The sequence below is a fragment of the Colius striatus genome, chromosome 17 (assembly GCF_028858725.1).
Source record: "Colius striatus isolate bColStr4 chromosome 17, bColStr4.1.hap1, whole genome shotgun sequence".
NCBI classification, from domain to species: domain Eukaryota; kingdom Metazoa; phylum Chordata; class Aves; order Coliiformes; family Coliidae; genus Colius; species Colius striatus.
Window position 1 is genome coordinate 10,808,747 of NC_084775.1, and position 17,192 is coordinate 10,825,938.

A 17,192-nucleotide genomic window follows, 5' to 3' on the forward strand; every position below is an offset into this window, starting at 1 on the left:
AGAAATCACTGATCTTCTGCAGACTCATACCATGTAATATATAGACACACACAGACTCCTAAGACATTTCTCTTACACCTACAACAAAAGAGATCAACTGAAAATGAAAAAAAAAGTAATCACAATTGTCAGTTAAGTGTTGCAAATTAACTGTTTTGTCACTTAGAAATCTGATCTTTACCAGGCCATTCAGAAGGATTAAAAAGGGAAAAAAACCAACAGATTATAAAGTTTGTCAGCCAGACACCTTGACATTTTACCAGGAATTCCCTCAAAAGAGCTCCAGCAGTCAAATCTTTTCGTTGTTGAAGTTGCCTGATAATATTCCCGCTCTGTTGCTGCTGCCATTGATGAGTTGCTCAGACTCGGATCCATGCTCAGTGTCCCTGTGGATGCTGTGAGTCTGTGATATGGAGGCACACACTTCACAGTCAGAATAAAATGTCCTAGTTCTGGTATTAACTAGAATCCTGAAAAGGCTCAGTCCCTTAATCAAAAGCTGAACCTTAGTGAAACATGCCTATCTGGACCAGCCTAAAAAAAGTCCAAACAATCAGAAAAAAAGGCATTAGTTTCATTTTTTTGAAGTGACATTTGTGCTTCTACAACATTGTTCCCAGCACCAAATGTTAAGAACTTTGGCCAATAGCTTCAATTAAAAATAGCTTAACAGTTCTACTTCAATACAGCAATTATTACTTTCATTAGACTGTTATTTCAAGAGGCACTCTATTCCTTTCAAGTCAACATCACTTGTGTTTAGTAGGGTCCCAGAAGCTCAAAGGGTTACGAAGCTTGGTGTGTCCCATTACAAACTAGGAATTAAAGCTACTTGCATAAACATTGCCTCAGCAATAAAAAATAAATCGATTCAGGAGGAGAAAAAAAACCCTAACCAACCTTTTTTACAAAGAACAATTGCTTCAAGGTATTTTGAATTCTTAACACTGAGGTAAAAAGTCTCACACAAACACAAGTGTACTCTACCCAAACTTATTGAAAAGTAACCTGTTGATAAAATATACTACTACTATTTGTTAACTGGATAAATTGTGTGACTTAGTACTACTCTACTGCTAGACAGTATGAAGAAAAATGATCAACATCAAAGAGAAATTTTAGAGTTTCCATCTCTACTCTAGTTCAAAATGAACATCTGAATTTCATTTAATCAAATCACTAAATTCTTCAGCACGTAACGAGTGTCTCTGCTTGCCTTCCTCTGCTCTCATACACTCGAACCACACTCACAACGCACCATTAGCTTACATCAGCTATACAAAGATATATTGGTAAAACACAGATTCACATGAACATTCTCATTATTTACACTTAATTTCTAACCAGCTCTGAATTCTAACTTCTCAGTACACTGAAAACTCCAGCAACTGACAGTCTACACTTCTTTGAAGAACATCATTGTTAGGTACATTTCACATCCAACTTTTTAATAGTGCTTTGAAGTCAATTAGAAAAAAAGGACACTGATGAAGCATTTACTACAGGTGACAGAAAAGTACCAAAGGCTGTTTGTTTTCCAACATAGATTTAAGAAATGTGCCCCATCTTTGACAGTAAGTACTTATTTGTAATAACTGATGATCTCTTTAGGACTAACAACTCCAAAGCAATGCATGTTGCAACATCTTACAGCAATTCTGGACATGGTTTAGTGTTGTCATGACCTTTGCTTCACTTTAATCTGCTATGTTGGTATAGAATTAAAACTGTAGGATAGCTACAGCTTTATGGGACTAACAGAAATTCTGTTCCAGAAGACAAAATGTATTTAAACACAGAATTGCATTAGCACACCACATGCCATAGTTACGCTGATATATCTGGGTTCCTTACATAGCTACCATTTTTTAATAGCTACCATTTTTTAAACTTGTTCCAGTTTTGGTTGTGCTACTCCCAAAAAGTGCAAAACATGCTTTGGATCAACTCCAACTGATCTGAACAGAATTTAATTCTGCTGAAGGTGCTTTGAAAATGTAAAAAAAAAAAAAAAAAGCTACAGTACAAAAATTGTTTCTTACCACCAAAGACTATTTTAAAATGAAGCAGGGTCTCTAGGCCTCTGACAAGGCAAAATAAATGAAAACCAAGTGATATGAAATGGTATACACAGAAGTACACTGTGACATCCATCTGTAGGATTTCTAAGCACCATATGCATTTTGGGGGAAAAAAAAAGTTTAAACGACACACAAACTAAAAAGGAAGAATTTGAAAAGTGTACAGAACATCACCTGCATAAAGAGCAAAGGAAGTTGCTGCACACTTGCTATACTTCATTTTTTAATAACACATCACATACTTTTTGAAACAAGTTACACCCGTAAATAGTAACTGCTCAAAGTGTTTCTAAATAACAGCTCAACTGATGTCTATATGGAAACCTTACAAAATTTAAGGCTTTAATACAGAGCATGTGTTGAGTGGTCACTATTCCAATTTAGAGAATATAATTCATTATCGTCTAACAAAAAAGTATGGAATAGGTATTGCTGTTCTTTTGGCTGCTGCAGTTAATTCAAATATAACAGTTTAAATCACTTCAAATCTAAAATACCTATTTTCATTGTGCAAGTACTTCAAACCTAATAACCTACTCTAAGAAAATAATGAAAGTTTGTTTATTAAGAAAAAGATCTTGTTTGCTATTCTAAATTATTTAATTATTAGGAACTGTAGCAGTAATTACCACAGAAAAGGGAAAATTACAGCTTTTTTCAGTCCATTACTGAGGTAAAACAAAACATTAACAATCACTTTATATTGAGATTTGTAAGTTATAATATAAATTCTGAAGAGAATAAAATAAGGCAAAAAAATCTCAAACATATAGCATCAGACTGAGAATGCAAATAAAACAGTTAAAATAGGGAAGTTCCAGTACAATTTAGCATCAATGTCCACACAATAAAGGCTCTCTCTAAGTGTCAACCATTTAATACAAGATCAACACATTAACCTCTAGAAATAGTTTACACTTTATCCCAGGAGAGCATGACTCTTTACATAACCATTCAGCAGTAAGCTGCAGTAAGCTGCATCATTCAATATTTAGGGAATCTAGGAAAAAAAACCTATTGTTTTACGTGAAGCACTGGAAAAAAATGAAGAGCTAAGAGATGTGAAAGGTGGCATGCTTTGAATAGCACAAGACAACGCACGGAAATAACCTTCTGTGAATCAACACTAAATATATAAATACATTTCTTTAAAAGAAAGAAAATGTCACATCTTCTAGGTAAGCAACAGCATGTGCTGTTTTTTGGAAATTACTAAGACAAGGCATTATTTTTGCCTAAATATTTGAGAGACGAAACACATCAGTATCTGACTGGGTTATGAATCAGCCTCCCACTCTTGATTACTCTACAGTAGCTTCAGGAGCAAAAGCTTTAATACGGTATGGTAAGCCATAGCAAAAACATCTTCAATCATCTCTGTTTCCTGTATAACATAAGGTCATGTGGATCCTAATTAGAAAGGCTGGGCTAGAAAAGACTTCCAAGAAATAAGAGTACTCAATATTCTCCAAACTATAATGTTTGATATAGGAATTTTCCACAATGGAGCATTCATAGGCTGTATTAATTACCTATACCACTGAGACACTGTGGACAGCTTTCTAGTCTCTTTGCTACCAATTTAAATCCATTATTTATCGTCCAAACCCCAAGGACTGAAGAAGACTGTTCTTTTTGGTGTACATGGACTCATTTCATCTTCCTTCAAGTCCTCCCTAACAGCCATAACAACCCTGTCTTTTTAAAACTCCAAAATTTATTGATGATTCCCTTAAACTTCCTACAGCTGGTCTAACTCCTTCTAAAGGATCAACAAAACTGGACACAGTACTCCAGCTGAGGCCAAACAGAACAACACCTTCCACATGACAAGACACTTGATGCATCCTGCGTAAGACTTACTTGTCTTTACTGACTACATTAAAGTAAACCAATACAGTCACTATATTAAGTATCAGATGCAGGAGAAAGATATTAATTACAGTTGAATTACAACAGGTCCTTAGGCAGAAGTTGAGATCTAACCATGTTCTTGTAAAATGCTATAGAGAAGAAGACACATTCAGACTAACAGGTCTCATCTGCTCCTTCTGAGCTTTGCTGTTCAACCACCTGCTTCTCTACCTCTATTTCTTATCATAGTATCATCTGGTTACTTACTCCAGCAACAGTCACAGACTTATTAGTTCTCTTCCTGCTATAATATATAGAAACGCAATAATTGCCAGGTATTTCACAGATGAGAGTGAAAAGGCATTTACTTGTACACATTTCATACTATGTAATTAGAAAGCAATAACTCATTGTTTCATTAAAATTTTCCAAGACTTTCCACACTTGATGATATTTATGTACTCTCTTCAAGGTGACTATACCCTTTGTAATGGGCACGAAGATGCTTAAACAGTGGAAGAAGTTTTTAAGTATTAGCCCACAGAGAACTCTAAACAATACATTTGGTTTCCAAACCCACCTTGAATGTCTGACAGTTCTATAGGCAGTGGGAAGTGAGTGCTTTGCTTTTGAATGGGATCTAGATCTGGATTTAGATGATGAATGATACTTGAATGGTGATCGAGATCTTGACCGAGATCTTTTCTTGTGTTTTTTTCTTTTCTTTTCTTTTTCTTCATCCCTAGGAGGATCTCTGCTTTTGCTTGAAGGCCTTTCCACTTGTTTAACTTCTAAGGTGGGTAAAGTTCTGACTGCAGCCACAGGACACGGTATACTGTTGACACTCTGAAATCACAGGTAAATAAAGAAGTGTTTCATTTTCAAAGTTGTATGCAAATGTGAGAAACTAATGTAAGTGTGGGCAACACATAAGCATCTCCAGTGCTTTAGACTAAATAGAGGACTACATTTACTCCTGTGCATACCACATACATGCACATTCTGTCAAAGAAACTTCTTAGTAGTCTTGCAATTATAAAACAGAGGCTGCATAACAAGTACAATAGCAAGAAAAAGAAAAACAAACAATCACCTTACAATTTTTGACTCATGACAATGTGTGAGAAATAAGTCCACCTTAAGGAAGTAGTTATTAAAACAATAACAACACCTGACAAACACATTAAAAACTCACAGTGTGAGTACGGCTGACATCTTCAAAACCACTCATCTTGTAGTATTTAACTGAGGCCTACAGCATTCCTCAGAGATATATATGGAAATTGGGATATGCATGCTAAGACTGTCAGTTTAACTAGGACATAGGTCTCAAGTTTTCATCTTCAGTTTTTAGGAGAAATGTGTTCTAAAAAATGGAAACTATGAGATAACTTTTCATCTGTCTATTCCTTTCATTTTAAAAAGGACAAACTTGAATATAGAGTCAGGAAGTACTGACATTCAAAGGTAAGTTTTAATGTCACTTTCATCCCTTAGCTGTGCTGTTTAGATTACAATCTCAAGGAAAACAACAAAATGAATTAGTGACAATTCACACTATTTCTGTACTTTGTGAAATACATGTTTTGCATATAAAGGGTTGAGAAGATCACAGAAATTGTTAATCTCAAAGCTACAACAGGTCCATGTGCCATTCATACCCAGTGAGCAATTCTCACTGCAGTCAGTTAAGCAAAACATATCATACTTTACAAAATTTTCAAATTATCAGCTTATACCTGAGAGAATTCAGCTCAATACCTTGTTTAGAACAATTCGAGTCAGACACTATAGATATGCTCCTCATTTCAAAGCCTGTCATTCCCCCAGCTGCCATTTCAAGGCAACCAGAGAATCAGTTTTCCTCTGTCATAATTTCTACTCCACCTGGTCTGACACTTTCATCATTTGATACAAAGATGCTTGTTGTGATCAGAATAAAAAGTAATACATTAAAACTTGAAATAACCAAATGAGAAACAGATGATCTTTTCCTTTCTTTTTACCCTTCTTCTGTTGTGAATATGTCAAGGTAATAATTGATCACATTTAAATAATCAGAAAGCCAGTTTTGCTTCAAGTTAAAGAGCCATGACACTTTTCTGGGCTTTAACTGCTAACTGCAATGACAATATTTACAAAAATAGCACTAAAGCAGTATTAGTTTGCTTCAAGGATCATAAACATTTTATACCACGATAATTTGTGTGAATGGTTTACCAGAGGCCCATTTACAATTTCACAAACTTCACAATCCACTTGGATCTGCAGACATCTCATCTCCAAACTTCAGAGTTTCCCAAGAGACCACCACAGCCGACTTTTGTTCCTTGACAATGTAATTCATCTCTCTATACAGTATCTTAAGTCTTTACTTTGAACACTACTGAATGCGTAATAGGCCACTTTGCCTTGAAGTAGACACCTCTAATAGCTTGAAACAAAATAGCTGTAGGCAAAGTAGAGTTAAAAACAACAAAGGGAAGAAAACAACGAGTTTCAGTGCCCAAGTTTATTTGGCCACATAAAACACTAACTATCAAAAGAGGAAGCTAATAAATGAATGACACATTTACTTCTAGCTCACATGTAGAGATTCTTTCAGCAATCAGAAAGAACCCCACAGTGCTAAGCATCCCTATGTATCTACCAAAAGCATTGGGCACTGAAATTGTGGGCTTTCCTTGACTTTCAGGATGCTTCCACTAAAGAGTAACAGTGCTGTCCAGGCATCTCTGAGAAAAGCACAGCTGCAGGCTGGCTGGCTGTAGATTCAGACAGCACTGCTTCAGGTTTCTAATCAATCATATTGGAAAATCATCCAGAAGTAACTTTAGCTACACCCAAGTGAGTATGTGGGTTCTGGAATACAAGGCAACAGCCCACATACAGGAAAAGTCACCTACCAGTCCAAACCTACCCAAGGCAACACTGTAACCAGGAGCTCAGGTGACAGTTACCAAGCCACAACAATATGATTGACTGTGAACAACTGTGTCAATTCCTTCAGTGGCAACTCTAACTGCCTTCAAGAAAAAAGACGACCAGCAAAACGACTTGATTCACCATCCAAGCAGAATACAGAGCTCAGTGAAAGTATTTAATGTCAGCAAGCTGACATTTCTAGGTGTATAAATAATGCTGTTGAATAAAAATATTTGAAAAATAAATAAACTGTATGTCTGAGGAATAGAAGAAACTGTCAGGGGTTTGTGTTTTTACTAGTGAAAGCTGATGAGGCAACTAAGGTAATGAGAAGTAAAAATGGAAGCACAAATGCAGAAAAAAACAAAAACCAAACCAAACCAAGTAAAATCAAAGCAAGCAGAGATAGGGGGAGATTATTAAGCATTTCAAAAAAGGCAGAAACCTTTTTGTTTCACTGACCAGGCTCTGCAAATCTGCAGGCCAGCAGAACACAGTTTTGGAAAGCATGGCAACAAACTGGTTACCTGATGAATTTCATTAGGCATCTCACAGGATGAGACATACACATTTTGTGAGTGCTTTTCTGAGAAGTTACACTGCAAACATACAGACAGCATTCCTTGAATCTCACTTCTTTGCTCATTTTGGGCAACAGCCCATTTTTTTTTGGTCCTCATTAAACACTACAGTGTCAGACAATTTCACTGGCAGAGCCGTTCTTCAGCATTTTATTTGCATGACTGAAGCGAATCCAACTAAAATAACACTTCCTACAATAAACACTTGGTATAAAAAGTGTTTCAGAGATGCCTTTTTGCAACACAAAAATGATTCAACAACTGTTGTTTAACAGGAAGGAGTTAGGAAAGAGCTTGGTATAAGGAAGAATATATAGTTATATGAGAACAGAAACGAACACTACAGTTCATTACAACATGGTTGCATATTTGCAGGATTCATAAGACCAGAACGCACATTAGTTGTAGTGGGGTTGTACTACTTAATAATCAGTACACGAAGCCAGCATTAGAAGTGAACCAAAAGGTGCTTATTGCAACAGAACAAAACACTAGTATTGTTCCTGGTACAAACAAAACCAACTTGTAAATAACATTATTATGTTACTAATGCTTTTAAAACTGGCTAATATTTCTGTTCTGAACAGCTGAATTTTGCAATAATTACAATGCTACTTTAGATCAAAACTAGAAAGAGTGAAGAATGTCAGAACTGTGAATTCTTTTACTTCACTGAAATCTGAAAATACTACAGATTCTTTTCTATCACTGTACCTTTTTTACTACAGGTACCCCTAAGCTTATGGTGAAGTATTCCCTGACTGAGAATTAATAAGCAACTGCCTACCAGCAATGGAAGTGTATGATTGCTCTGTGCATCAAAGTGAGCAGTTACTTTTAGAAGAGTTGGTCAGTCCTAGCCTCAATAAATTGGCCCAAAATGATTAGGTAGAAATGATAAAAAACTTCTCTTATAGAATCAGTTCCTACAGAACAAATTAAATACTCAGCGATTCATCAGTTTCATCAGAGTTTAGCTGCTGCACTGAATCGTGGCTATTACCAGTATCAAAACCAGATGGAATTTTGCATTCTCAGTTTTGAAGAGCCTGTTGTAAAGAAATGAGTGGCTGTGAATCTGTTTGCTGTATGGAACAATATGCCTTTGTATCTTGAGCACTTGGATGACTAAAAATCAAGGCATAGATTATTCTTAGTTGTCTCACTTGTCTTAATTAAGATGTCAGTTCCTGATATTTACCTTTTTTCCCCTCTATTAATTATTAAGTATTTATAGTATGAGGAATTAAAACTCTTAAGTAGATTTTGATAGTAGGGTTCTTGCAAGAAGATTTCAGAATGCCAGTAAGCTATCCACCTCTCAAATGCCACATTACTATGGGATGATTTGTTTAATGTGTTTATCTGTCCTGCTGAAAAATCAAAATAAGGGAAATTTACAACCTCCACTTTCATGCTACAAAGAAACAGACACCTATATTCTGGGGAAAAAAAACCCAAACAGAAAAACACCAGTAAAGAAGGAAAGGAATAGACTTGAAATATTCTAGAGCATTTTCTCTTTAAATACTTATGGGACAGTTTGTACTACACAATTACATTTTGTTCATAAAATTAAGATGCAAAAATAAGATTATGGTCCAAATTATGTTCCATTACTATTCCAAACAGACAGGCAGAAATATCTACAATCCACTGCTAAAAAAAGCAGGATCAACTACAGCAGAAAGTGTGAAAGACGTACACAATCTACAGTTGTTGATAACCCTGTTATGCTTGGCAAAACTTGAATAGCTTCTTATTTTTAAACATGGCACACTTTCACTCATAAACAGACTACTTTCCACAGGAAAAAGAAACATTTGTTACATATAGGACAAAAGTAAGGACAAGTCATCTAAAGAAACAAATGATAAAACACGGCTTCAAAACAGGGAAGATGAAAGAGGCAACAGATGCTTTTTGCTTTGTGCTATAGAATCTTTATATTCAGAAGCACAATGGTGGATGACATTTGGAACAAGTCATTACAATAGAGTTACTTTCAAATCACATGTTTGTCTCTTTTTGCAGCATTACAATTGTGGATTTGTCTCCTTGTTTAAATCAGATAAAATGGCTTATACAGGCAACAGTTTGTGTATAACCAACTGTGTGTTACATGCACATCAAAGTACTATTACCCTTAAAGCATTTCTGACACAGGATAAAATGAGAGATTAGCAGAATCTGGAATAATCTCTATTATAAACCCATCAGACACACTTTTAGTTAAGTCACACAAACAGCATTTTAACCTCTGAAAAGGTGGCAAAAAGGTTATAGCTATACTATTCCAAGTGTACTGTATCAAGGACTGCAACCAAGGGTGAAACTTGGATTCACAATTCAGCTTCTGTCAACAGGCAGCTAATCTGCTTTACTAAGCTGGAAAAACAAAACAATACAACAGAAAAAAGTAAAAGAAAATAAACCAAACATATATCTTAATGCGAGCTTTCCCACTGTCTAACCTACATAATTCAGGTTTTGAAAGAGATACATATATATATATATTCTATCTCAATGTGCACAACTAGCCTTTATATATATATATATATATATATATATAAAAATATATATAAAAATATATATCTATATAAAAAATTGTCTTAAGTTTAAACTTTTAAATTAATTGTAATACTTTTGGAATTAAGTTTGCACTTCAGACTATGAAACACCTTATTTAATAATAAAAATACACTACAATGCAGGATTCCAGATAACTCCAGCTCTGCATATCTTGTAGTGCAGTTGGTAAAAAGACACTGTTCGCTACTGCTGGCTGCAGGATGATTGTAACCTCTCTTTACTAACAATCCCTGACAGATATGCCAGTTGGCTGATTTTCTTGTTACAAAAGTGTCTATATGAATTACATACGTAAATACAAGAAGACATCACCAGGTTTCTGTTTACTGGTGACCTGAAAGAGGGCAAAGACTTCATTAGCTACAATGTTACTGGTAGCTGATATGTTTTGGAAACCAAGGCAAGCTACATGTTTTATAAGTACTGATTCAAGGAAATATTACACACAACTGTATTGTAATGCAAAAATGGTGAAGAACCAGTTGTGAAAAGCTGGGCTGCTTCATTGCTCAAGCTCCTTTTTAAGCCTTTTGCTCCTCTTGCTTGATTTCACTTGAAGGAAAAACAGGAAGCCATATAAAAGAAGGAATTCAGTTACAGAAAAAGTAGATTTGGCTGTTTTTAAGATTCAGCTGAAGTAAAGAAAAAGCTTAAAAGCACTGTGCTCTGTGGTATTGACTGTCCTTTACATGCAGTTAGTACAATCAATCTTGTTCAAAGGTGTAACATATACTCAGTATCAGCATTTCTTTCAAGAAATACTAGGTATTAGGAAAATCCCACAGGCGTCAAAAAAGCTTTGCTCATTTAATGTGTTTGCACACATTGTGATAAGCGGTTTTTCAGCACAAACGTACACTGTGTACATACATAAATCACATGACTATTTTTTATACAGTTATTAGGGAGAGGCCATCTCAAAGTAATTTTTTGAAATATATTTTAAGCTACAAGCATCATTCCACAACATTAACACTATGACCACTGCACAGAAATCTTCCTCCAGAATGGGAGATGAAATACATTATGATATTTTTGGCACGGTTAAATATTTAACTTCTTTTCTTTGTTTTCTGAAATTTCTGATATTAATTCCATTGACCAAACTATAGAACTAATTTTACACTCTGTCTTGACTTAATTTTCTAATTACAGCCACTGCAACTGTTTCCTGTTACATTTGCAATCAGTGTTTTCAAATGCATCTTTTTCTTTCTGAAACATGGTTAAAAAAGTTTAAAACTCCTCCTATGCTATGAATTTATTTATCAACTGATTTAGATATCATGATACAGATTACTGGCTTCTCAGTGAATACACAGAGTTTATCAAATCCTCAATATGATGCCACTTATCTTTTTTCCAATAAAATTTCTTGAATCAAACAGGCTGTTAGGCAAACCAGACAAGGAGAGAAAAGGCAGACTATACATTGAAATGAATGTAGATAGAATCTCTTTCAAATATGGCAAATAAAAGACAACAGATTGAAAAACATTCATGATTCAAAACAAACTTTTATATGCAACAATCTATATGCATATTCTATATAAACATATATATGTATGTGTGTGTGTGACTGTAAGCAAACTATACTTAAAGATATTACAGCATTTTGGAATGTTCATTTTTATTTCGAAAAGCAAGGTCACATCAGTAATATTTAAATATATATTTGAAATTCCAAATAAATCCTTTTAATAAAGCATCTCTAAACCATTTCTGTTGGTAAGAAGCAGTGAAATTGTTTACTTCAATATTCTTAAGTACAGTGGATTTTTTTGTGTGAGAAAAAGAGATGCTTTCTCTGAAATTGTACACACACGGGAGAAAGGAAGTTTTCAGCAAATCAGTTTACTGAGAAGAAGGATTAAGGTGCATTTTTTGTTGAAAAATTCACTTGCTTTTTAGTAAGTTCAGCTTAGAACATCAGTGTGTTCAGATGTGAATGAGGATGCTCATCTGCCTTTCTGGGAGAGATAGTTGTTACTGAAGAGTTACCAGTTATTTCGGGCACTCTCTTGAAGAAAAGTATCAAAAGAACGGTAACTTAGAAATATCTATGCCCTTGACAAATCCCCTTGAGAAGGAGAGCAGAACTGCATGTCTGGGGAATTTTGCACTGTCATTGTTTCTTTGCATTCACTCTTCAATATGTAACTGGAAAAAAAGTACTCAATACTTGTGCCAGCCAGAGAAAATTTGTTAGCAGTAAGAATCCCAAACAGGATCTCTTCTAGGATATGACCACACTCAATTCATATATCTGCCATTCTATGCTGATATGGATTGCCTAAACTGCAGGTATCTTTATTTCAATTGTCTGTTCTCTTGAAAAGGTATTGAGGTATAATCATAGAATCAGATTCAACTGGAAAAATCAAGAACTGGGCAACTAATTACTTGTTAGGTATTGAATTTCTTTGTGTGGGAAAGGAAAAGATGAGAGGTCATGGCATTCACTCTGGCAACCAGTCTGTCACGATAAATATCTGAAATTTCATTTCAGTATCCAGAGATGAAGTTTTGCTTGATTAGTGCAATCAAGAGTGATTTAGTGGCTTTTCTGGCATCAGTGCCACTAAATTCCAAATTCCAAAACCAGGAAACTGAGGTTCTACCTCCCAACGTTATTTCTATTTGTAGTGTGCATGGAAGGTCTGACAGCAGCATTAAACAGACACAGGCATTTTAATCTGGTTTGTGAATGATCCTGCAACACTATCCCCAAGCTGCATAAATTTTCATCCCTGTTTAGGTTAAGGTTCACAAAACTACATAGTCTACACCAAATCACATTCCTACTCTTTCCCCATAGCTGTTTACAGCTACTGCAGTGAAGAGGTCTAAGGTGACTTTGTTGAAAATGGGTTTTGACAGGTTTTCTTCCATTAAGAAAAGAGATTGTCTGGACTTGTTGGAGGTGTCTGCACAGGTGCTGGAAATACAGACTTCCCCATCTTTTAGCAAGCATGCATCAGATCACACTGGATTGGCATGTGCTTATGATAAAATGATGCTTAGGCTGAATAAAAATGAGTGACACTCCTAGAAGTAAAATTTTCACTTCTTAAGCAAGCCAAGCACTACACTGACAGAAATTGAGTGGCTCAGAGAAAAAGCTGGAACAAGGAGAAAAGAAAGAATAGAAACCAAGTAGGAAAATAGCTTATTCTTCTCTGTGAATGAAGTTAAGCAATTAGGAACTTCACTGGAAAATATACAATGTAAATGAGAAAGTGACTCTTTGATAGAGAACATAGTTCTGCTGCCAAAACTGCAGATGGAGTTCAGGACAGTGCTACAATGCATGAACAAATCAATAATTGAAGGATTTTCCTATATAAGAAATTCTAGTTCCTCATCTAGGCTTTTAAAAATTGTATTTATTTTATTGAATTGTTAAACCACATTATTTCTTAGCTATTTTAAACATAATTTTCTATTTATTAGCAGGGAAAAAACCCAAATGTGTGGCTTTAATCAGTACAGATGGGTTTAGAGTTTGGGTTTGTATTTCATTACTGAAGTCTTTTGGCCCAAGATTTCTCTTTAACCTTGCCCACTCAAAAAGTCTAAGACTTATAAAGTTGATTTCTAGAGGCTCTGTCATTTTGATTATAACTAGTCAGCTCTGTTTGCCGCAGAACAGAATGCCAACTAATTGATCAGCAGTTACTTCTGCATGACAAATCCTCTTATTCCTCTTTGTGATAAAAATTCTGGTAATCCAACCTATGGCTATGAGAAAATAGCTTTTTATTTCTTTTGGAAACAGTAGTCCAAACAGTCAAATGGCAAGGGAACTTATTAGCAATTTTATTGCATTCCTAAAATCTCATAAGAAGTCATCATCAACAACCAGGTTACTCTCAGATTTGACCCAAGAGTGCAATATCATGATGACCAACTCAAAACAGAGCTTCTAAAAGCCCTCAAATTGACATTACCCTTTTATTATATATTGTGGTTGACCATCCAAACAACGAAAATAGGCGCAAAGAGACACGAGAATTACAAAGCAGAGGAGAGATGGAGCGCAGTCTGCCTCTGCCACATGACTATTTCTAGTAATTTTCTAGCAAGAAGCAGAGGGTTCAAATTTCTAACACGACTATCCAAAATTGTTCTTTGAAAGAAATGCAGGAATACTAATACCAGATCTATTTGTTACAGGAAGATACTTGCTTCTACTCTCCAAAATAAGGGATTCTGCTAACGAACCCAGTGAATTAGGTCATTTCATGATCGAGTAAGCACATGCAGCGTGTCTACTCCCAGTTCTCTGGAAGACAGGAAAACAATTAGGTTCCTCACTTATTTCACTGTGAGTTTTTTGTTTTGATTCTTCATTGATTATGCCCACTGAACAACATACATATATGTATTTTGTGCCACTATGTGTAAATTCAGCTTTATTTTAAAAATCATATCTTTATATCAAACTGAAATCTTTTAGAACTCCCATACTAAACTTGGGCCTAGAGAGAAAACCATCCTAGCATTCTAAGCTTTTATGTAATTCATATGAAATACTCAACGAACAGAAAGATGATGAAGAATAACCATTAAATAGTCCAGTTTTCTGCCATCTATGTATCTGCCTACTTGATGTAGGATGTCCCAACTAGAAACCTTAAAACACGTAGATCAGTTTGCTAACTATTCACATCTCAGTTTCATGTCAGTTAAATTGATACCAATCAAACAACAAAACCCAGCAGAATAGGTGCAAAGTAAGTCTTAAAGGAAGCTCAGATGCCTATGAATTGTTTCTGAACTTGAAAATGTGTACTCACATCAGAATGCACATTAAATAAATAAATATCACACATATATCTTGAAAGGTCAGCTTTCTAATTCCAGTTCACGGGCCGCTGGAACAGAGTTGAACTTGTAAGTACATTTTCCTTTCTGTAACTGGCTAACTGACCTCTGAATTATGCATCGTATCTCTACCAGTTCTATAATGACACGAGAGACATGGAGTTGGAAAAGACTGTTTAAAATTCAGACTTCTTGCCATTTAGAAAGCTTCTATCCCTTCAGTCAACTTCATAACATACCGTCAGATTCACACTCCATAGGCAAGTTTCCTGCTAGCTTTATGCTAAAGAGAAATTTACTTCTTGCTTACCTCGTTACTGAAGGAATTCTCTTCAATTTTCTCAGTTTCTGCCTCTGTCAAAGGGTTTTTCAGGGTCTGCAAGAAGAGTGCAGCTTTCCTTTTGCGCTCTGCTTGTAGCTGCTTTTCTTTTGATTCTTTGGAGGCCTGTGCAAGCTTCTCTCTTGCTGCAGCTGCTAATCTGTCCTCTAGTTTCTGCTTTGCTACAGAAGACAATTAAGCATAAAGTTTAGAGTGTGTCATGCTTGGGGAACTTAGTTTCCTTGAAACAAACACACACCAATAAAACCAACCAAACAGTTCTTCCAACCATTCTCAAACTTTTCTAATAGATGTATTCAAAGACATAGTAAGGATGCACCAGCTTGAAATTCTGAGCAGCTTAATTCACAGAGATATTGTTTGCTTTATGCAGTACAGGTGAAGTTAAAATGTTTAAGCTTAAAGAAGATGACATGAAAATCCAATACTGAAAATTCAGGATCCATGTCCTTTTCTAGTTACAAAAGCTATCTAAGCAAGCAGTGCTGTAAATGCAGAAGAATTTTCTTACACTACTTAAAGTGATGAAAATTCTCCATTTTGCACTTTTCACAGGTCTGATCTTTACCTTATATTTTCCAGCCCTATTTCTATACATCTTAAAATGAGCTGCTCCAGGAATTTTCAGAAACTGTTTCGCCATTGTTACAAGCAACAGTTACTGTTACATGATCACAGAAAAAGCCAATTAATTTAATTGAGTACCTAATAGGTGTTTTGTATACCTTGTTTTATCTTACACTTCCACTTTTGTGCTCTGTGCATGTACAAGACAACTGTTTTTTTATTCAATTGCAGAGTTTTTCCAGCAGACAACTTTTTTTCAAACACATACACTTCATTTTTATTATCATACAAAATATTTCATATTTGCTTTAGATATGTATCACCATAGCATACTTTGTGCTATTACAGATTACAAAGGAACTGCTACTTAGGAGAAAAAAAAAGCACTTTGAAAATGAAAAATTGAAATCCTGTGGCATACTCCCAGCTGTAAGAGAAATATTAAGGCTTTAAGCTGGTAAACACTAACAGCATCTCCACTTTATCAAACACTCTCTGCTGTGAAACAGCCTTGGGGAGGAATGGGGGAAATTACATCCCTTTAAAATATCATTTAATTCAAACTCACACAGCATACCCTTCTGCCCTTACATACATAAAACACAGTAACGGGAAAAACTCATACAAAGACTTAATGGCATTGCATTATAAGAGTGAGAAAACATCAGCACTGTGATATTAGTCTATATGGGAGTGTTATATAACTGAAAAACAGCTTGAAGCACTTCATTGTTCTCTGAAGAACATGAGAAACGGACACGTCTTTTTCTGGGCTGTTAATGCAATTGGATACCAGCACATCGGTGTCTTACTCGGAACTTGTACTGGAAAAACAAAGATAAAATTCAGAAAGATCATGCATTAGGGCAAATGACTCAACTTCAGTGTTACAAGGTCCATTTTAGCTGAGCAAACAATGAAGACCTCATTCTTAACAATAAGCAGGAAACTGTAGGGAAAGAACTGTTTCTTGCTAACATGACAGTGAAGATTGAAAATAACTAAAATGCTGTACTTATTCACATCACAATTTTGTAGTTTTTCTGAAGGACTCAATCTTTCATTTAGTTTTCAGTGTAACATGGGATACCTTGTTTAGCTTCCAATTCCTCCTGTGTAAGCTGAGGCTTCTTCTCTTCAGCAGCAGTACAAGGAGCGGGAATAGCTGGAGTATGGTTTGAAGCACTGTTAGTATTCTCTTGGCCTTCCTTACCCTCCTCTTCCTCCTCATCACTGTCATCATCTAGTTTAACACGGTTTTTCTCCAAAGGAAGGAGGTCATTTTCTTTGGCCTTGATTGCAAAGCTTATTGGAGCAAATGATGCTGTGAATGAATAGGTATGATTTTACACATCATTAGACTACAGTAGAAAGCAGGTTGAATTTCTTTACTTTATTCCTTACTCACACAGACTACGCTACAAA

At 35.4% G+C, this 17,192-nt stretch overlaps 1 protein-coding gene across 6 annotated transcripts in view; it reads right to left on the reverse strand.

Annotated features, from left to right (window-relative positions):
- SFSWAP (splicing factor SWAP) overlaps positions 1-17,192 on the reverse strand; it is a 45,417-nt gene that overhangs the window by 7,530 nt on the left and 20,695 nt on the right. For 4 of the 6 annotated variants that reach the window (XM_062009660.1, XM_062009664.1, XM_062009665.1 and 1 more), the window contains 4 exons: positions 16,858-17,091; positions 15,171-15,361; positions 4,516-4,781; positions 248-403 (listed from right to left, as the gene is read on the reverse strand). In XM_062009660.1, the coding sequence (XP_061865644.1) occupies positions 248-403; positions 4,516-4,781; positions 15,171-15,361; positions 16,858-17,091 (847 nt within the window). The remainder of the gene's footprint in view (positions 1-247; positions 404-4,515; positions 4,782-15,170; positions 15,362-16,857; positions 17,092-17,192) is intronic. The other 2 variants (XM_062009662.1, XM_062009663.1) reach the window with 2 other exon arrangements.